A 19,402-nucleotide genomic window follows, 5' to 3' on the forward strand; every position below is an offset into this window, starting at 1 on the left:
TGCGTGTGCGTAACCCCCCCCCCCCCCCCTCTCCCTGCTCGTTGTGGACACGCACACGCCCACACACACATCTCGACCAATCACGTTAGACTTTAACAGACTTTTTTTTTTGGCTCACAATGACGGAAACCAGCTCCTGTCGTCCACTTCAAAGTCTGAAGCGCGATCTACGGGCGGCGCACACGCTTTATTACAGCGCGGACACCCGACAATGTCAATTAGGTGATATTAGAAAAAATAAAAATTACAAATTACAAATATTTTTTTCTGGGTGATATTGGAAATTTTCTCACGGCACACCTGACGATCTCTTGCGGCACACCGGTTGGGAAACACTGCGCCAGGGTATTTGACCTCTACCCACTCCTCTTCAAGGCCTGCTACCTCCTTTCGGGCAGATTCCCTCACCCTGAGGCAGCTGTTCTACATTCTTCGCCTGGCAGAACCCGAGTGCATTTCCAAACTGGAGGTGGTGCACAATGTTCCCCTGGAGGCTGTACACCTGGAGGTGCTGCTGTCCAGGGTGGAATTCCCCAAGCTGCAGCCCTTGACCCTCCCAGCTGGAGCGCTGGACTTTAGGAGGCCGGGCTCTGATGAGGAGGATCTGCTGGCTGGATTGAGCAGCATGACTGAGCTCTGTGTCGGTTTCTCCACTCTCACTGGGCACCTTCGCAGACTGCTCTAGTGAGTAAACCCAGAGGTGTCCTGTTTGTGAAGCGTCGGATGCTCTGATGCCGGTCTTTTGCACACGACGCAGCGTGAAGAGGTTTAATATAGTTCACAAATGACCACTCCCAACCGGGAGCAAAACACATTCCAGCTTTGAGCTTGCGGTTTAACAGCGAGAGGTGTTTTGTTAAGATTGCAAACGTTATGCCCGAGTGAGGATAGACTGCTTTAACTATGACTGCAAAAGGACTTCACAACACAAATGGACACAGAGCAGGCACTGTTAAACAGTGTATGATTCAAAAAGGAAATAAAATGTTGTAAAAACATTTTCAACAATGTTGTTGGGAGTTTTATAGGAACCATATCTGATGTGAACAACAGGAGATCACAGGCTCGTGGAGATAATTAATGAATCTGGTTCTTTATGCTGAACGCTACCGAAAATCAAACTACAGGAAGAGTCATCAGATAGATGTAGCAACCAAAGTGTGGATGGTAGGTGATCAGTGATATACGTGTCTTACCAACTGTGCATTTTTTATGCTCACATATTGTATATTCACACACCTGAAAATGACTATTAGTTTTTAATCATGACAATACATTTTTCAAACAGCCTACTAATCAAAACGCAAAAAGCTTTTACACTTTCTAAAATGTACATTTTATTTAATAAGCATTGCATATAGATTACATCTCATTTACATTAGGGGAAAACCAAGTACAGACCAAAGACAAGGACTACAGCTTTGATCAGGTTCTATTTCTTCATCCACTCCTCTCTTTCTTTCCGCTCATGAATCACCTCATCCAGATATGGCTTCAGGTAAGGCGCATCCTAACGGAAAAGATAAAAAAAGACGTAGTTTTATTATTAAAGTAAGGTATAGTGATGTCATAGATTGATTTCTGTAGGTGTAATATTAGCCAAAACTAAAAACAAACATAATGTAACACTCGGAAATCCCACCAATATTTTGGTGACATATGCTGTAAGAAATATTTTAGTTTCAAGGGATGGCACTAGTCAGACCCAAAGTTCAGTGATCAGAATCAGTATAAAGAAAGTATTAAACGGTATCCAAAATTTCAATGAACCTCTTCAAATGTTGTCCACTGATTCTTAGGTAGGATCTGCTGCTTCATAGACAGATCCAGCGCCCTCTTGAGCCTGAACGTTCTTGCATTGTACTGGTCCTCTGGAAGTCTCTTCAGGGCCTCTTTCACATCTTCATTCTCATAGATCGTGTCGGTATACTGTAAACCTGAGACAGAAAACATACAATGCCACAGATGCCAAATGGAAAGACAAGGATAGAAAAGCCATGGAATCATGTTTTCACGGCATACAGCAGCTTTAAAGCAAGTAGAAACGTAAAGTATTAAACTATTGACTAACACACTATGATCTTAACTTACCAAATTTGTTGAAGCCACACAAGTTGTAATACCATTTTTTGAACCCAAGCATGAGCCTGCCTGTTGCCGCTGTGGACATGAAAGAAAACGACACACATTGAACACAAAAACGGTGATTAGCTGCTAGTGCTAAATAACCGTCTACTCTACACCCTTAGCATTAGCTAGCACAGGGACACTAGAGGACACACAAGTCAAATACGCTCAAAGGAATGTACCGCGGGAAAAAAAATCGAAGATAACAAAATGTTATGTTATTTTATGAAGATTTATCGCCCCATGCCAGATCAAAACGAACATTCAATGTAATTTTAAACTGGAAATATGAAAGTGGTAGCGCTCTACCTGGTGCCTTCGACGCCATTTTTACTCCTCAGAAATGCCGCAGTGCCTTGTGGGTGAGAGCGTCAATAGACGTTGCGCAATATTACGTAACATGATTACGGTTTTTGAAAACACTGGCAGGTTAATTCAGGGCTCCCCAACCACCGGGATGCAGCCCGGTAACCGGTTCGTGAGGCATTTGTTACAGGTTCGCACGGAAATAAATAATAATTTATGTAATTTCCATTGTATTCATTATTTTGGCCTGACAGGTGTTTTATTTTGAAAAACGACCAGATTTCCTCCAATGCGACGCTCTGCTGTTGCATTTGGCGTAAACAACACAAATATTAATGAACACTTCATGAGTTTTAGGACAGCTTGAGTTGCACACTCATTTAGCATCCTTATAATACACAACGGTTACTTAATAGCTTTATTTGCATGTGTGTGTATGCGCCCATGAGGCAAATAAGTCAACGTTTGTGTTTGCATATTTACTCCCTTTGAAGTTCATTCATTCATATTCTTGCAGACAAGACGACCATGAACTTTAGATTCAGTCAAGGTAAATAAGAGCAAGCCACAAGTATTTCAGGTAAGCAAGTCGTTATACTGCATTTTGTGTACACAAAGCAATCTTTAATAATAAAAAAAAAGCTGGTGCTTATCTATGCACATTAATGAGTCTTTCATGTGTTCATGCATCAGACATAATGGTTTTACTTCCATCTGTGTGACAACATTTCTGAGACCTTCCAGAATACTCCCTTGTGAAGAATCAAAGTGTCTTTTGGAACAAATAAAAATCTTCCACTGTGGTCAAAGCCAACTCCGTGCAAAACATGTCATCGGGCAAAGACACCAGCCGGTCCAAGGTAATGTAGTTGGGCAGGTTTGGGTCATACTGAGCCTTTCCGAGGTAGTCAAGGAACAGGTGGCGCTCTCTGATACGCAAGTACTTTGAATTGAGGACCTGTGGGAGGACATAACAAATTGCTTTATAAAAAAAAATATCAAGACACAAGATAAACTGGTAAAAAATAAAGAACCAAACAGAAGTCAATCTACCTGTGGGAACTTGACGACCAGGTGGTGTGGAACCTTCATGGTATTGTGGATGAAGTCAAATATCTGTGTTAGCTTTCTCTTACTGGCAGTCAGAACTTTTGGGACTGCAATAACTATGTGCTGGATCTCATTTGCCTTAAAGCCAAGCTCTAATTCACACACCTGTGGAAGAGATTTACAAAATTCTACTCAAACACAACATCTCACAAGTACTCATACAAAAGTGTTCTCGCCATTCAATACCTTCAGATTTTCTTTAACAGGCTCCAAGCTGCCACACAGCAATCTGGGTAGACGGGTTATAATGTTCCGTGTCTGAAAAGAGGAAAAAGGGACGAGCAGAGATTTATTTTTGTACCCCAAAGAAAAGAAAATCAGAGCAAACTGGAATAAGACAGAATTGCAAAATGAGAGGAATGTATTTACATGTAAAGCACTGAGCTTGAGCTGCTGCTGAAAGAACCCCAGTCGATTGTCAAGCCTCTTCACACTGAAGTTAAGTAGATACGGCGCTTTTGACACCATGGATGCAACAGCCTCCGAACTGAACTGTTTTGACTTGAGATAGTCCACCCTTTGAAAAACAACAACACAGAGAACATTATTGAAACAGTTTTAAAGCGCATGAAACTTCCAGACAGGATATTTGCTTGACATTACATCTTTACTTCAACATATAGTTAAGACATTTTTTTTTTCTGTTTCTGAGATCCCAGCACATCACCTGGTCTGTAGATTTTCCAAACTCTCTGTGAGAATGAAGGGGTTGCGTGTTATTATATCGCCAAAGTGAGAGTTCTCCACGCCGATCTCTTTGAGGAACAGCAACCTTGGGGTCACATCTGTGTTGAAGTCCAGCCTCAGCAGCATGGAGCCCACGTTGGGCCTTTGATCAAGCTTCCATAGGTTTACGCCTATCGTTATGGCAAGAGTCCAAATGAGTAACCACAAAAAGAAAGAGAGCCTTGGGTTGAATTACCATTTTGGAGATCAATGCCTATACCATAATACATTTTAAGAACTCCACAGTCAATGTGATTTATATAACTCTCAATATTTGTTTCCACGTGTGGTCCAATTACCTAGCTGTACCAGTTTTGTCAGTGTTTCAGAGTGGTCAACGTAGACGCTAAGAGAAGACGCAGCTGGAGGCATGACAGAAGGAACCGTTATGCCGACAGCCTCTTCATCGCAAATTTCCTCTAATGCTGACAGTTCACCGGCTCCTTCAAGATCTGGTGAAGACAACAACGAAAGCAAAATTTAAACATCTCTCGCTCAAGATAAATATGGTGTAATCTAAATGACCAAGGTTTTTACATTCACCAATATGTACCTAAAGACAGCTGGCTTTCTGTCACCGGTGCAGCCTCCAGGAGATTGGTACCTTCCACAACATCAGCTCCTGACAATTCTTCTATATCCTTGCTCGTCTTTTCCTCAGCTGACAAATGTTTGGCAGTAAAGTCGCTGTAATAGAACAGCTGATGCTTCCACGTCTGTCTTGCTTGAATTGCCGCGCGGTTCGTTCTGATAACCGAGGATCCGTTTGGGGTACTTTTCTTGATGCTTGACTGCGTAGCAGAGGTTCCATGGCCGAGATGAGTAAAGCGCCTCCAAGGATGAGCCACTGTCCTCGAGTAAAAACGTCTGCATTGTAGACACAGTTGCGTACAGGAGGAAGCCATAGAGCCTCTGAAAGAATACAATATATATTACTATGTAGGTAATTAGAAGAGTCCAGTCTCCTTCATACCATACCATGATAATCAGAATCTGCACACATCCTACTGAGATAACTTCATAAACTTTACAAAATATAATAGCTCTAAACAGACACTACATACACACCACTTTGTGTGTGTGTGTGTATAAACACACTTCTAATACAAGAAATACAGGATTAAATCACATGATTTGTACAGTTAATTCGAAATTACTTGTGACGACGAGGACACGATTATTATTATACGTCCTACCCCCACTAAGTCGAGTAAATGCAGTGAATACCACACCATTGAAGCAGTAACATATATCTCGATTAATTTACCTAGCCACGTTTTTAATCTGAGGGATGCGTCGTTAGCATTTAATGCTAACCAGAATTCATAATAACAAGTCTCTATTAGCTTGAGGAGGGAAAAACCAGCCACTGTTAATGTACTATTTCAGATTATGAAACGTTATATTCACGATTTTCCATTTTCAATAGCTTCAAAACTCACCTGAGTGAAGGACAACGTCAAATGTGTGTCACGACCCACCACACCAGAACTACAACACGGAAGTGACATCATGTGGAATGTACCACTACGACATCCTCGTGTTCACAAACGATATGGCTGATTTCAGTCGATTTAATTATATACGTAAGCAATTATCGGGATTATCGTAACTCATGACTAAAATATTATATAGCTAGTTTATGTTTAGTGTTTTGGCGAACACTCAAACGAGTATTTTAACGTACAAGACCCCCCCTCCGCCAATTCGCTCTGTGGATCGGTTTATCGCCGACTTCCTTTTGAGCAGCGCATTTGCTGTCGGGCGTGTTTTGAGTTGTAGTAGTTTTAATTAACTTGGTAAAATCAAGAAAGTCGCTAACATGACGTCATCTGCCGCTTCTCCAACACCGAAGACGGACGACGCCAACTATAATTCATACTTCCGAATGATAAACGAGCAACAAGTGGATGATATCTGTATTGATTTATTCTACAAGCCACACACTATCTCACTGCTGACGGTCACTCTGCTCAGCCTCATGTACTTTGCGTTTACCAGGTAAAGCATTAAAACTTTTTAAAACTTTTTTTTTAATATATAAATACATAAATGCTAAAAGCTATGAGAATAAAACAGTACTTGTTCAGTGTCCGGGTCCTGAACTGATCGTATCAATAAACTGGATTTGAATCGGTGCTGCTGTCCTGTACAGGAACGATGAGAAACCTGAGAGCAACCTCCAAGTTGGTATAATGGTGGTTGTCTTCTTCTTCTTGGTCGTGAGTGTCCTGGCCTTTCCTAATGGTGAGATCTGTAACTAACTAATATTCTGTGTCCATCTTCTCAAAGAGGAGGATTTACTTCTTGATGGTGAATTATTCCATTTCATTTCCATCTGGGGGCCAAATCAAGGCATTTCTAACATAAAGTGATTACATTTTACAAAATGTAAATTCAATCAGTAACGTTTTCTTGAGCTTTCGACCACATCTCATAGCCGTCCTTTCTCTGAGTCGGTATACTTAGTTGTCATGGTGATAACACAGAACGAATATGTGATCAAATCAAGATGCCGTTAACTGAGGGGAAACTGTGAGATGTGGTTTGTGACTTGATAAAGCTTGTAAGCGAACCTGAGTTAGTTCAGCCCAGCTGTGAGCTGTATGAATGCACCAAATATCATTCTACGCTTTGCTTTCTTCATCAGGACCCTTCACCAGGCCTCACCCGGCCGTATGGCGAATGGTGTTTGGTGAGTGTTCGCCCACGCTAACTTAACATCTCTCATGTTAACATAAATTGTCTACATTTATCTGGTTTTCATTTTCCATTATCCTCTTTTTTTATTTTTTATTTTTTTGTCATGGCAGGTCTCAGCGTGATGTACTTCTTGTTTCTCGTCTTCTTCCTCTTCCTCAACTGGGAACAAGTGAGGCTACTGATGTACTGGCTGGACCCAAACCTGCGCTTTGCCGTACGGGAGGTCGATATCATGGTGAGGATGGTGTTTCCTCTGAGACATTAAAACCAAGTTGATCTGTCGGAGAATGGAAGAATAGCTCTTTGTTATTTAAAGATGACTTTAATCGACTCCGCGTCTATGACCTGATTCGTGTAAATCGAATCACACAACAAATTATGAGCCGATTTCTTCCTGAATCATTTTAGGATAATTTAAGATGATCAGTTTTCCAGCTGTGAAACCTTTTTTTTTTTTTTGCTGCTGTTGTAGTTCTCATTCGGTCTACTTTCCCCTCACCAGGAATACGCTGTGAACTGTACAATGATAAGCTGGGAGCGGATCATGAGCCACTTTGACGTCTTTGCCTTCGGCCACTTTGCAGGCTGGGCCATGAAGGCTCTGCTCATCCGCAGCTACGGCCTCTGTTGGACCATCAGCATTATGTGGGAAATGACTGAGGTAGCATTCAAGTTTTCAATAATGAGGCCAGGCTTGGTCTGTTCTGATACATAGAGTACAGCTGTCCAAGGAGCTAGAGTTTAAAAACTATCCAGAGCATTTGGAGATCTAAAACCTCCACCAAGGCTGACGAATGGTCAAAAAGTCCAACTGTCGGTGTTTAAAAAAAAAAAAAAAAAAAAGTTTCCTGATTTTATCCTCAACCACTCCAAGATCAAATGTGTTCTTCCTTGCTGCCTGCCAACCCTCCAAACCAGGTTTAATTTCAGTCATGTAGTTTTGACAAATCAGTCATTTAACCTGCTTGAAGGAGGTAATACAATTTTAGATCTTTCTAGGTCCTCGTGAATTAAAAAAGGCGAGCTTTCTTTTCACAGCTGTTCTTCATGCACTTGCTTCCCAACTTTGCCGAGTGCTGGTGGGATCAGGTGATCCTGGACATCCTCTTGTGTAATGGAGGGGGCATCTGGCTGGGTATGACTGCCTGCCGGTTTTTGGAGATGAGGACGTACCACTGGGCCAGCATCAAGTTAGTGAAGCTGATATTTAGCGTGCATTTAAAGAAAGATTATGACATTAGAATTCGTGATATTTTTTGCATGTTTTAAGGGTTTGCATTTTCTGTTCAGGGAAATCCACTCCACCACGGGGAAAATAAAGCGAGCCGTGCTCCAGTTCACCCCAGCAAGCTGGATGTATGTGCGCTGGCTTTATCCCAAGTCTTCTTTCCAGAGAGTAGCAGGCATCTATTTATTGATGATCGTATGGCAGGTCATGTATTTTTTCAATGTTTTGCTCTGAAACAGATTGTCCTCAGATCTAGTTATCTTTTTTTGCAAATAAACCACAGATGGGGGGGGGGGGAGTGAGAGAGAGAAATAGCTCACCCTGGTCAAGGAAAATATACAACCCATCGTCACCAATCTGCTCACATTTTGTCTGCGTCACATCCTTAATCTTCACAGCTGACAGAGTTGAACATATTCTTCTTCAAGCACATCTTCATCTTCCAGGCGTCTCACCCTCTCAGCTGGTGTCGCATCCTCCTCATTGGAATCATCACTGCACCCACTGTGCGGTATGTTCGACCTTCCACATGACCTTGTTACTACTGCTACACCCATCAGCGAAAGCATATATAATTGGGATTTGTTCTAATACATATTTTCTCCCCCATCTTTTTCAGACAATATTATGTGTACCTGACAGAGCCTCAGTGTAAAAGACTTGGCACGCAATGCTGGGTGTTTGGGTAACTATGCTGCATCCTATCAGTTCATGTTTAGCTCCACTGCAAGGAACAAACATTACCAAGAGAAGGAAGCATTTCCAGATACCTGTGTTTCGATTTACTTAACACTCTTGTCTTTCTTTTTTAACTCAATAGGGCCATTATTTTCCTCGAGGCTATCATTTGTGTTAAATTTGGTCAGGACTTGTTTTCCAAGACGCAGATTCTCTATGTTTTCTTATGGCTGTTGAGTGTGGTAAGAAAACGATTTTTTTAATTTATCATGCGACTATATTTGCTGCGTTAACAGTCACTGAATATTGCACCTCTATTCCTGTGTGCTTGCATACTTGTGTGGAAAAAACAGTTTATGAACAGACTTTTTTATATTTAGGCACTCTTCACACTTCTGTGCTTGTATGCGATGGTGTGGTATGAGCAGAATAAAATTGAGGTGAGACAAAAAAAAATCTTAAAACACTTTAATTATGTTCTATCAGCTGAAAATCTTGTTTCTGATATTTTTAAAGGAGTGAGATTCGACAGCATCGCTATATCGCGGTTCACCTTCCCCGGCTTCACTGTATTGCGTGTTTTCTTGACAATCATGTATTTATATATGCCGGTATTCTGCTGTATGTATACATTTGTACATTTCCATTATTTTATTGATATGATAAGCATTTAATTCTGAGTTTCTTTGTGTTTACAGACCATTTCTGTGCAAAGTGAGGACTTTAATGACAAAAGCATTAAAGGCTCGAGTGATTTTGTCTCAAATGGAGACGCAGGTCAGTCACATAACAGGCAAACTAATGACTTTTTTTTAAAACTCTATCCTAAATATTTTAACATCATCTTGTATTTTTCCTCCAAAGCGGAGAAGGATTCCCTGAGCGTTTCCCAGCCGACGGCACGGAGGACAGCTTCTGGGAGAAGCCGATTTGAGAATGAAAATTAAGGAAGGGGACAGTGAACAGGGGCCACAACAAATGGGGCTAAATGACTTAATAACTGGTACAGCAGGGATTTAATAAACACTTAAGCAAGTTCCAAATCGGTTACATCAAGACTTGATATACTGTTTCAACGTAACCGTGAGATTAGAAGGAAAAACACTACAATTAGTTGGAAGCTCCAAAGACCTGCAGCCTTGGGTTTTGTTCCTCAGTGAAATAGGAACTGGGTGCTGACAGAGTTGGCACAGTTTGGCAAGGCCATGGGTTTTCTATTTGCTATTTAACATACGTTTAAAGAGTCATAAATACTCACTGGATTTTGAAAAATATGTCTTTATTTACGCAGTAAAAATTGTCAGGTTGTCCTCAGCATCATCCTATGCCAACATATTTTACTTTAAGCTAATAGATGCTCCTTGAATTCTTTATTCACTGTGTTTAGTTTACAAACCAGACCATGACACCACTCTGATGGATGTGTCAAGAACGTTTTTTGTACTTACATTTATTTGACGCCTTGTTGTTTTTGAATCCATTACTTTGAGCTACGTTTGATACCTAAACTATAATGTTAAGACCATTCATTACGGTATTAATTTATAATGATGTTTTGGTTGGCTTACTATATTTCTGTTTGTATAATTGCCAAGAGTGACTACATATGCACATAACACAGGAAAGCATTGATACTCTTCTTATATACTTGAAATCAAGATTTTGTCATCTGAAACAATGTGTTACTGAGCCAATTGTTGCCTTAATATGTTTTTTTTTAGCTTCCATAAAAGTGGTTATTGGACTTTAGATATACGTTAGTTTTGCAATGTGTGTGTTTGGGCTTGGTGAGGGGGAGTGGTGGTGAGTTATATGCATACTGAAAGGTAATATTGTGACATTCAGAGGCGGAGGATAATCACTTTTGTCAAATTATCCTTTTAGAATATTTTTTAAGCGATCAAAGGGAAAATCAATACACTATGGTTTAATGTGAATGTTTTACAACCAATCGTCCACTGTTTAAGTGTGAAACGGCACTGTATTTATTATCTGTTAAGTGTAACCTCTGATGTAATATTTGGTGTTTTGGAATCATGATTTTATATGGTCGGGTTTGCTTTTTTTGCACATAAATAAATTAAAGCATAGCATTGATTTGTTAATCATTTTGTTCTCTCGTTCTTCTACTCCTGCCTACTTCATATCATTAGTTTGAGATATTTCATCCTGTAACCCAAGATACAAGATAAAACCCATAGACATTACATTTTTATTGAAATTACAAAAAGGACAATATATGCAATGTGCAATTCTTTAAATTTTTCCTTGAAAATTCGTGAAGATTTACTCACAATTATCTATTGTTGGTGTATTTTCTCCTTAAATGCATTAAACTACAATACAGTATAGCCGAATAAAATTACTAAACAATGCTTCGTATTAATTAAAAAAAATTCTTATGAATCATGCTTGCGTAATTCTTTTATATCGCACTACATAAATAAATTCCCATGTGAATGCCTGGCAATGCTCCTCTTTGTTTTGATCAGGTACTACATTTCCCATAATTCTTTTGAGAGTGGCCGCTGTCCTGGACGTGACAGCCATCCGGCGCCGAAACGCCGATAGACACTCGGACTCAAGAACCATGGCGGCCACGGGTGGAGGGAAAATTAGAAGCAGGAGATATCATATTGCCGCTAAACCTTACGCCAAGAGCAAACAGGTAAATTGAGTGAAAGTTTTCGTGTTAAGACTACGTGTCAATGACGTTACGTTGACGGCAGTACCACAATCCTAAAGCGCTTGTTATTGTTTGTTGAAGTCATTTTAGGCCTCACTTTATCGCTCGTGGCCTCCACGCGCTGCTAGCATACCAGCGAAATGCTACTGAGCTAGCAAACTGGCTCGTAGGTTAGCAAAATCCGACGGACTTGACAGGTCGAATCCGGGCACAATATATAATTTAGACTAGTTGCCTATTATTTATTAACGCACGGGAGGACACGTGACACGTTGAGATGACGAAACGATTAAAAAGTTCTTAGCTGTGTTGACTGAAAGCAAGTATTAGCTGAAGTAGCTAACGCTTGCTAGCATATGCGAGCAAAGCATTGTTTTCTCTTGAAGTTTGACGGCATCGTATCGTCGCCGGTAGAAGTGACGCGACTGCCCGGGTCTGAATTCGATATGTGCACGTCCGTGTTTAGTTGCCTTTTGATGTGGCTTAATTTTAAGGCAATCTTCCTTTGCCTGTTGGGAATCAGTATGGACGTTGAACTAGCTAACTAGCTAACGTTAGCCAAACCTCAACGAGTAAAATTGCGCAGGAAGCATTGGCTGAAAGGGACCTGTTAAAAGTTCCATCAGAACCCACCTGGTTGTCGCGGGTTAACTTACCTAATCGACATCAAATAATACTGACTTTATAAATCACAATATCGTGTTAATGGTGGACAAAAGGTATTTTATTGCATTCGAGGTGCATTTCTTGCCAGTCATCAGGGTGGATATCACAGCGAACTACAAATGAGTTTTGTTTATATTAATATCAGACTGCTAGTAACAGATGTGGAAAGCCCCCGGTACTTTGAACAGTGATAATTGTACAAATTATTTCATGATCATTTATGTAAATCAATAGTACTACTTTGACGATTATCGGTTGATCAAACTAACGAATCTGCTTTGGTTGTTATAGAGTAAATTGTGGTCTCTTGTAAAGTTTGTCCAGCAGTTCAACAAAGCTGAATTTTTTCATGTAGGGCAGAACAGATGTTTTGTACCTGACTGATTTCAGCAGATGAGTAAATATTGATCTTATTATACTTTTTTGTGGTTCATCATACGGCTTGGAGACAGTGGCTTTGGGCTCTTGCAAATGACACTGTATGTTTTTCCAAATTTTGTTACAGTAATGTGAAATGCTCATTTGAATATGAAAAAGTTCAAATAATGAGTGCAATGAATTCAGGAATATTTTTGTTTTTTTCACTAAGATGCTGCCACCTATAGATTTTACAGAAGAAAGCTTTTTTTGATCAATCATTTGTTAAATATGTTCTGTTACTTTTGAAATGTAACTCCAAAATGAATTCTCTTTAAAGGTGAACATTTAGACACCTCTGCAATGTTTCTAAAAATATATTTTCAATACATCTTCAAATTATAGTTCCCATTTGATTTATGATTATTTGTTCATAGTTCCGGGTTAGTATTTTCTGGTTCTAAAACAATATGTTTTGAATAATCAATAACAAAAATAAACCGATGAATTGATTTTCTTCTTGAACAACAATAGTATTTTTTTAATATTCAGTTCATTATTAGACTATTAAGCTTGGATTTGTTCAGAAGTACACTTTTAAATTGTGTAATAATATTTCATTGCTTGGTTTGGGAACAAAGAGATGTCACTAAATTGCAACAGAGTGGTAAAGTTTAATGGGCAATGGTGGAGAGAAATAAAACACTGCCCCCCCCCCCATGTAACTCTCACCATTGGAACAGTAGTGCAGTGCAGATCAGCATCACTTGCTCACTGCTTCAGATGTACAGTGAACCCCAGGCCTGACCCAGTTTCTGTCACTGAGCTTGTTTTTGCTGCTCGACGCGAGAAGACGAGGAGCTTCTCATTATATTTCAGATAAAGCAATTCATTATTCATCGCTTTATCAAACATCAGTGTGTAGAAACTATTTTGCATGATTTGAATTGATGCAGAATTTTATTGCCACAAATTTTACTCTGTAAATTTATGTATCAGGTTTTTTTTTTGTTTTTGTTTTGTTAATGAGTGATATTAACAAAATAAAGGAGTGAGATTCGACAGCATTGCTCTGCTTCTCATTTCAACCCTGTGTTCAAATCTCTCTCTCTCTCTCTCTCTCCATCAATCACAGCAGTCGGGCCTCATCAGTCGAGTGACAGACACGGTAAAGAGCATCGTTCCCTCCTGGTTGCAGAAGTACTTTAAGAATGGCGATGATCCTGAAGGAGGCGATTCTGTACTGGAGACAGAACAGAGCAGCCCGTTGCTGCCGCCCCCTGCTAATGGAAACGCGGAGGAGCCGCCTCCCCTTGATGGACGCGACTACCCGGAGCCAAGCACCAGTAATATAGGTGAGGAGTTGATTTTGGTCACGGGAACATTAGAGACTGAGCATCTTCTTAAACGTATCAGAAGAGCAATCGTACCATGTAAGCGGAGGAAAGGAACATCTACGGGTAGATTTCTGTCTCTCCATTCTCAGCTTCATAATGTATTTGCAAAATGGCGGCTTTAAAGGAGTAGCACCGTCATCCATCATAAAGTGTCGATAAGGCTTTTTCGGGCTTGCCGTCGCTTTCATTTCTTCCGCTAGGAGTAAGCCGGGATTGTAATGAGGCTTCAGCGTTATTATAAGCATATCTGAAACTCCCCACCAGCCAGTTAAAAGCCTCTTATTCAAAGTCTCGAGTCTAATTGTACAAGATTCAGCAAGGATTCCCCGAACCTGTATACATGAGAATCGACACCCCGCTTTATTTTTTCTTTCCTGCACAGAACCCTCATCCAGTCGGGCATCCTTGAACTTTCAGGAGTCTGTGCTTTCTCGGCCTCCTCTGATTCGCTCCAATCTCCACTTCCCCCCGTTGGATGCCTCCTCCCCATCCCTGGGGGCTTCCAGCGGCCTCTTCTCTCAACCCTCCACTTCTTCGGTACCCGGACCCTTCTCCACAGGGTTCTCCTTGGTCAAAGAAATCAAAGACAACCTCTCACAGCACGAAGACGATAACATCTCCACCACGAGCGGTTTCTCCTCCCGTGCCTCTGATAAAGGTGAAGGAACAGTCTTTGCATGCGTAGATACACGCGTTTGCCCAGTTTTACTCTGTGTTCTATAGAATTAAGTCTATTTGCATTTTAGTTTGTCCAATCCAGTGGTGTTCACTGAAGTGAAATCTCTTGGAATAAAACGTCGATTTCTGCATTGGCACATTCCTTCTTCCAGATGCCCCCGCTTCCAAAACGGCATCATTTCATCAGCTCTGGTCCCCAGAGACGGACAGAACGAACGCTGCGATGCAGCCTTCCCAGTCCAGTCTGAAAAGGCCTGCATTCAATCTGTCTGTATTTGGAACTTCTTCTAACGTGAGTATTTGTGTTTGCCCACGAAGATGTGAGCTTGTCACCATGAGATGGCTAAAAACGACAGCAAAATCTTCACAGATAATGGCTAAAGTCAACTGTCTAAGGTGGTGATGTCATCACAAGACATGCGGCTCTGCAAACTACACCCAAACACTTTGATGCATTACAAAAACCTAAGAAACGCACACACTTAAAACTTTGTGTTGAGTTTGTGTAAACGCTGTCCTCCAGTCGACGTTCAACAATACAGCGCTAAACTCGAGCCAGCTTGGAGATTCGCCTTTCTACCCTGGGAAAACCACGTACGGAGGGGCAGCTGCGGTGAGGGGCGCACGCAGTCGTCCCGGAACGCCGTACCAGGTATGCCAACACTGTCCAGCCTGATATGGGTAGCGGCTGATTTCTTACAACCACGTCATTGCGTGGATGAGAGCGACACAAATATTGTTTTATGATGTCTTTAGCGAGACGGTAAAGCAGCTCGTTTGATTGACAGGCCCCGGTGAGGAGACAGATCAAGGCGAAGCCAGCTGTGGCCCAGCCCTGCGGCGTGACCAGCGCCACGGCCAGACGCATCCTGCAGTCCTTGGAGCGCATGTCGAGTCCCCTTTCTGTGAGAACGCAAACACAAAAATGTTCTCTCCATCGTTTAAACTTTATTTAATATCAAACGTGTAGCAAGCAGTGATATTCCTGTTTGATAATGACATATATATTGCTTCTGTTTATTTCCTCCGCAGGATGCCAGGAGGATCCCAGCAGCAGCTTCATCCCCTTTGTCTACAGTAAGCACGTTTGCAGTTAAATATAACGAATATCTGTGAAAACTTCAAGAGATTCCCTCCAAAAACGTATTTTTTTTTGCTTGAATGAGTTGTTTTCCTTTGCAGTCAATGGACGGCACAAATGTAGATCTTGCACATTTCCAATCAAAGAAGAAACGAGTAAGTACAGCATTTTAAGTTCTCGTGACCGCTCATTCAAGATTACGTGTACCTTAAACCGATGTTTCCACATCGTGAACGAGGCTTAGTGACGACTAAACGTATCGCCTCACTGATCCCGCCTCGCTTGTTGTGGCTCGTCTTCCCGTCCTGCTGCTGCCCGGTGACCTCCATTACAGCGCTGAACTTGATCCTCCTGGCTGTAGCACGGCTGTTCACTCCTGTGTGCGTGTGTGCGTGTGTGCGTGTGTGTGTGTGTGTGTGTGAAGTGTAGTCGACTGTTAGAAACGCTACCAGCTCCAGACGGAGCTTCTGGTTCACAGCTGTCGTTTCCAGCTGCCACAGCTGTTTTACCAACGGACCAGAGAGAGTCTCAATGGGCCCTTTCACGACCCGCCTTAGTTGGGTCTGATGTTTGCGTCGATGTATTAAACCCCTTCTCCGGCTCAGGTGGACTCCGGCCTCCCACCGGTGCAGAAGCTGGTGGTTCCTGCTGCAGCATCGGTGTCGGGGAACCGCTCCGTGTCCTTCAGACCCACATTGACTCCTGGAGGAGTGGGACGGCCTCTGGACAAAACCCCGAGACAGACGGTCAGGGGTCAACACGAAGAAAGTGTTGTTAAATGCAGCCTCATACAGTCCTGATTCTCATTTTGGTTTTGGTTTTTTTATTACTCTTAGCCCATCACACAGTCGCCACCGCTACCAGACGCAACGATGATTTCATCTCCAAGGTAAAACACAAAACGTTTGAACTCTAAACATGAGCTCATAACTGAAGGCATGGATTGTTGGACAGACTGTTTGCTCAGGAGAGCCGTCTGTGCTGTGACGGGTTCTTGTAAAACCCTTTTTGCGGTGGATTCGACGTGGTATAAGTCAGCACAGAGAGGCGTTCAGGCTGGACGGGGTCAACACGGGACTTTCGCTCCAGAGACTTCTGTTCATTTCCTGAATTAAACCACATTCAGTTTTTATAGCTAATTAAACTAATTTTTAAGCATTTTTCTGGAATGAACTTAACAATCGGTGTCTGAGAACGTTCAGACGGTACAACCCGTGAACAGACGGAAACCGACTGCGTGTCGCTTAGCCTGCTTTTTTACTTTACCTGTTCCATCTGCTCCTCTGCTACTAGCACCATCCGCTCCAGTGGCAAAGCCTACCCTCTGTCCAGCACCCCTGCAGTCAGCAGCTTGAGCTCTGGAGGTGGCAAGATGAAGCGAGAGAGGATGACGGCACGGCCTTCCTCGAAATGCCCCGAGGAGCAAGCGGTAAATGGATTCTATTGATGCGTTTATTCCCTCCAAGGTGCTGGAGGTTTTGTCTCTGACACCAGGGGACGGTGTCTTCTAGCTAAGAGGAGCCCTCATAGATCCAAATCCGACGACTCGTTGCTTTCAGATTCACATTCAGCCCGATCTCACGTCGGTTCATCGGGTTTATGGATGGACTGTTTCATAAATGGTTTGCATTTCTCGATGTCGAGCACACAATCGATGCCTCCGTTTCTTTTCTAACTAGGCGTCTGAGGTGCCGGACCTTCCAACCATTTCATTCCCCATCAGCTCCTTGCCCAAGTTCAGCTTCAGCTCTCCTCATCCACCTCTCACCACCAGCAGCACCGCCCCGACGGTTACGGCCATTTCTCCCACACATAAGGTCGGTCTTCAAACGGTTTCATCCCGTTTCAGTGCTGCTAGAAGCTTATGGTTAACAACATTATTTATTTTTAGGAGCCACCATCTTGCATACCTTTCACATTTTCCTCCCCGATTGTCAAGGCGACTCCGTCCAGTCCGCCGTCATTTTCCCCATCGGTGAGTTAACGGTCTTCCGTTAAGAGTTATGACTCATTTTTTAAGGTAGATAACTGTTTATCTTATTTCCTGCCTTGCATTAACTTTCGTTTCCCGTCCGCAGGCTGGATTCACTTTCAGTGCACCTGTAGCAAAATTGGGTCCGTCTATGCTAAATGGGAAGCTGGCCACGCCCAAAGCAGCCGCAGCAGCAGGTACGGATTTGTGTGACGTAAAAACACGATTCTAATTATCTGCTTTTTACCTTTTTTTTTTTTTTTTTTAAAGTAAGCCACAAAAAACGTTGGAGCTTTTGTGTTTTCGTGTCGCAGCAAAGCCACCGACGAGCAGAAGCACAGAAGACTTTGAAGGACCTTTCAAACCAGCCAAGACCCTGAAGCAGGGGAGTGTCCTGGATCTTCTCAAAGCTCCTGGTTAGCGATCAATAACGCGTTGGTAGCGTTAGCATTGGGGTGTTTGTTCCTGTTTTTAACTCTTTTCCTCCTCCTTGTCTAGGCTTTGCCTCCCCGGGCGCTCGGACGTCTCCTGTCCCCGACGACGCTCTGCAGCAGACCTCCAAACAGCCGACGCCCTCCTCCTCCTCCTCTTCCTCCTCCACCACGACCACCCCCGCCGTCTCGTCTTCGACGGGGTTTGGTGACTTCTTCAAAGCGCCACCAGGGTGGGCCTGTGATGTTTGCTTGGTACAGAACAAGCCGACAGACAGCAAGTGCGTTTGCTGCACGGCCCCTAAACCCGCTTCTTCTTCTTCTTCATCCAAACCTGTGGACTGCGAACCTTCAGCTGCGACCTCGGTCGGTCCGGGCAGCAGCAGCAGCGGCACCTCCGCCACCGGTTTCGGCACAATGTTCTCAAAACCTGCGGGAACGTGGGATTGCGACACGTGTCTCGTTCTAAATAAACCGGACGCGGGAAAGTGCGTCGCCTGCGGAACAGCCAAACCGGGGACGGGGCTCAAGCCTTCGTTGACTCTTCCTTCGGCCTTGTCGTCCGGTCGGACCGCACCCGCGGCCACGGCGCCGGTTTCTACAGGGTTCGTCGGGTTCGGGGACAAGTTCAAAACGCCGGCGGGCTCTTGGGAATGCGATACGTGTATGGTCGTGAACAAGGCCGAGGACAAAAAGTGCGTGGCCTGCACGAGCGCTAAACCAGGTAACGATGGCCCGACGGCGGCGGAGTTTAGCGTCCGGCATCCTGCGTGCCGGCCGAACTGCTGTCGAGGGCGATTGTGAGTTTAATGCAGCGTTTTTCTTTTTGATCAGGAACTTCCTCTTCAGTCGGCAGCGCTCCGGCGTTTGGATTCGGAGACGCGTTCAAGAAGCCGGAGGGGACCTGGGATTGTGACGTCTGTCTCCTGCAGAATAAGGCCGCTGATGGGCAGTGTGTCGCCTGCCAGGCAGCCAAACCCGGAGCTAGTGTGGCGCCCAAAGGTAGCACCCCCCCCCCCCCCATTATCACTTCTAATATTATTATTTTTTAATAACATTTTGATTCTTATTCTCCTTTGTCTTGTGCTTTCGGTTCGTCAGCTGGTGGGATTTCAAGCTCCTCTACGTTTAGCTCTTCCAACTTTGCACCCGGGGGGGGGATTAAGTTTGGCACCTCAGACAGTACCTCAGGTTCAGGCTCGGGCGGTTTCAAGTTCGGAGCGCCCTTCGGAAGCTCTTCATCAGAAGCCACTTCT

General features: G+C 43.1%; 4 protein-coding genes across 4 annotated transcripts in view; 2 read left to right on the forward strand and 2 right to left on the reverse strand.

Moving 5' to 3' along the window:
* Window positions 1-1,326: 1,326 nt before the first annotated feature.
* uqcrb (ubiquinol-cytochrome c reductase binding protein) lies at window positions 1,327-2,477 on the reverse strand. The gene is made up of 4 exons (XM_068747366.1): window positions 2,437-2,477; window positions 2,092-2,160; window positions 1,771-1,937; window positions 1,327-1,510 (listed from the first exon to the last, which is right to left on the reverse strand). Exons 1-4 carry the CDS (start codon window positions 2,453-2,455, stop codon window positions 1,433-1,435), a joined length of 333 nt encoding a protein of 110 aa, XP_068603467.1. The 5' UTR covers window positions 2,456-2,477; the 3' UTR covers window positions 1,327-1,432.
* Window positions 2,478-2,712: 235 nt separating this feature from the next.
* mterf3 (mitochondrial transcription termination factor 3) lies at window positions 2,713-5,754 on the reverse strand. Its single transcript, XM_068747356.1, has 8 exons — window positions 5,712-5,754; window positions 4,823-5,181; window positions 4,569-4,721; window positions 4,211-4,400; window positions 3,913-4,060; window positions 3,730-3,801; window positions 3,487-3,648; window positions 2,713-3,391 (listed from the first exon to the last, which is right to left on the reverse strand). The coding sequence occupies exons 2-8, from the start codon at window positions 5,172-5,174 to the stop codon at window positions 3,197-3,199; spliced, it is 1,272 nt and encodes a 423-aa protein (XP_068603457.1). The 5' UTR covers window positions 5,175-5,181; window positions 5,712-5,754; the 3' UTR covers window positions 2,713-3,196.
* Window positions 5,755-6,091: 337 nt separating this feature from the next.
* Window positions 6,092-9,879, forward strand: ptdss1b (phosphatidylserine synthase 1b). The gene is made up of 13 exons (XM_068746899.1): window positions 6,092-6,270; window positions 6,425-6,516; window positions 6,920-6,964; window positions 7,083-7,207; window positions 7,475-7,633; window positions 8,011-8,162; window positions 8,263-8,404; window positions 8,599-8,711; window positions 8,820-8,885; window positions 9,021-9,120; window positions 9,259-9,318; window positions 9,577-9,655; window positions 9,743-9,879. The coding sequence occupies exons 1-13, from the start codon at window positions 6,092-6,094 to the stop codon at window positions 9,823-9,825; spliced, it is 1,395 nt and encodes a 464-aa protein (XP_068603000.1). The 3' UTR covers window positions 9,826-9,879.
* A 1,574-nt stretch (window positions 9,880-11,453) lies between these two features.
* Window positions 11,454-19,402, forward strand: part of nup153 (nucleoporin 153) — a 10,325-nt gene continuing 2,376 nt past the window's right edge. Inside the window, 18 exon segments of the mRNA XM_068746898.1 lie at window positions 11,454-11,546; window positions 13,723-13,942; window positions 14,367-14,642; window positions 14,815-14,954; window positions 15,186-15,314; window positions 15,451-15,567; window positions 15,695-15,739; window positions 15,845-15,898; window positions 16,349-16,489; window positions 16,580-16,632; window positions 17,037-17,172; window positions 17,423-17,560; window positions 17,605-17,718; window positions 17,822-17,912; window positions 18,030-18,131; window positions 18,214-18,870; window positions 18,981-19,154; window positions 19,230-19,402. The exon segment at window positions 19,230-19,402 is cut by the window's right edge and continues 703 nt beyond it. Of these exon segments, the coding sequence (XP_068602999.1) occupies window positions 11,469-11,546; window positions 13,723-13,942; window positions 14,367-14,642; window positions 14,815-14,954; window positions 15,186-15,314; window positions 15,451-15,567; window positions 15,695-15,739; window positions 15,845-15,898; window positions 16,349-16,489; window positions 16,580-16,632; window positions 17,037-17,172; window positions 17,423-17,560; window positions 17,605-17,718; window positions 17,822-17,912; window positions 18,030-18,131; window positions 18,214-18,870; window positions 18,981-19,154; window positions 19,230-19,402 (2,838 nt within the window). The 5' untranslated portion in view covers window positions 11,454-11,468.

Source organism: Brachionichthys hirsutus, chromosome 13 (genome assembly GCF_040956055.1).
Source record: "Brachionichthys hirsutus isolate HB-005 chromosome 13, CSIRO-AGI_Bhir_v1, whole genome shotgun sequence".
NCBI classification, from domain to species: domain Eukaryota; kingdom Metazoa; phylum Chordata; class Actinopteri; order Lophiiformes; family Brachionichthyidae; genus Brachionichthys; species Brachionichthys hirsutus.

Bases quoted from the DNA above. Each gene is read 5' to 3' on its own strand.
- ptdss1b (XM_068746899.1), top strand. From the start codon at position 6,092: ATGACGTCATCTGCCGCTTCTCCAACACCGAAGACGGACGACGCCAAC. The intron at 7,208-7,474 runs GTGAGGATGGTG...TCCCCTCACCAG, and splicing joins TACGGGAGGTCGATATCATG to GAATACGCTGTGAACTGTAC. The intron at 9,319-9,576 runs GTGAGACAAAAA...TTGTGTTTACAG, and splicing joins ATGAGCAGAATAAAATTGAG to ACCATTTCTGTGCAAAGTGA.
- uqcrb (XM_068747366.1), bottom strand. The intron at 1,938-2,091 runs GTAAGTTAAGAT...TTTCTGTCTCAG, and splicing joins GTGTGGCTTCAACAAATTTG to GTTTACAGTATACCGACACG. The intron at 1,511-1,770 runs GTTCATTGAAAT...CTTTTCCGTTAG, and splicing joins AGTGGACAACATTTGAAGAG to GATGCGCCTTACCTGAAGCC.
- mterf3 (XM_068747356.1), bottom strand. From the start codon at position 5,174: ATGGCTTCCTCCTGTACGCAACTGTGTCTACAATGCAGACGTTTTTAC. The intron at 4,722-4,822 runs GTACATATTGGT...TGTCTTCACCAG, and splicing joins AGAAAGCCAGCTGTCTTTAG to ATCTTGAAGGAGCCGGTGAA. The intron at 3,802-3,912 runs GTAAATACATTC...TCCTCTTTTCAG, and splicing joins TCAAGCTCAGTGCTTTACAT to ACACGGAACATTATAACCCG.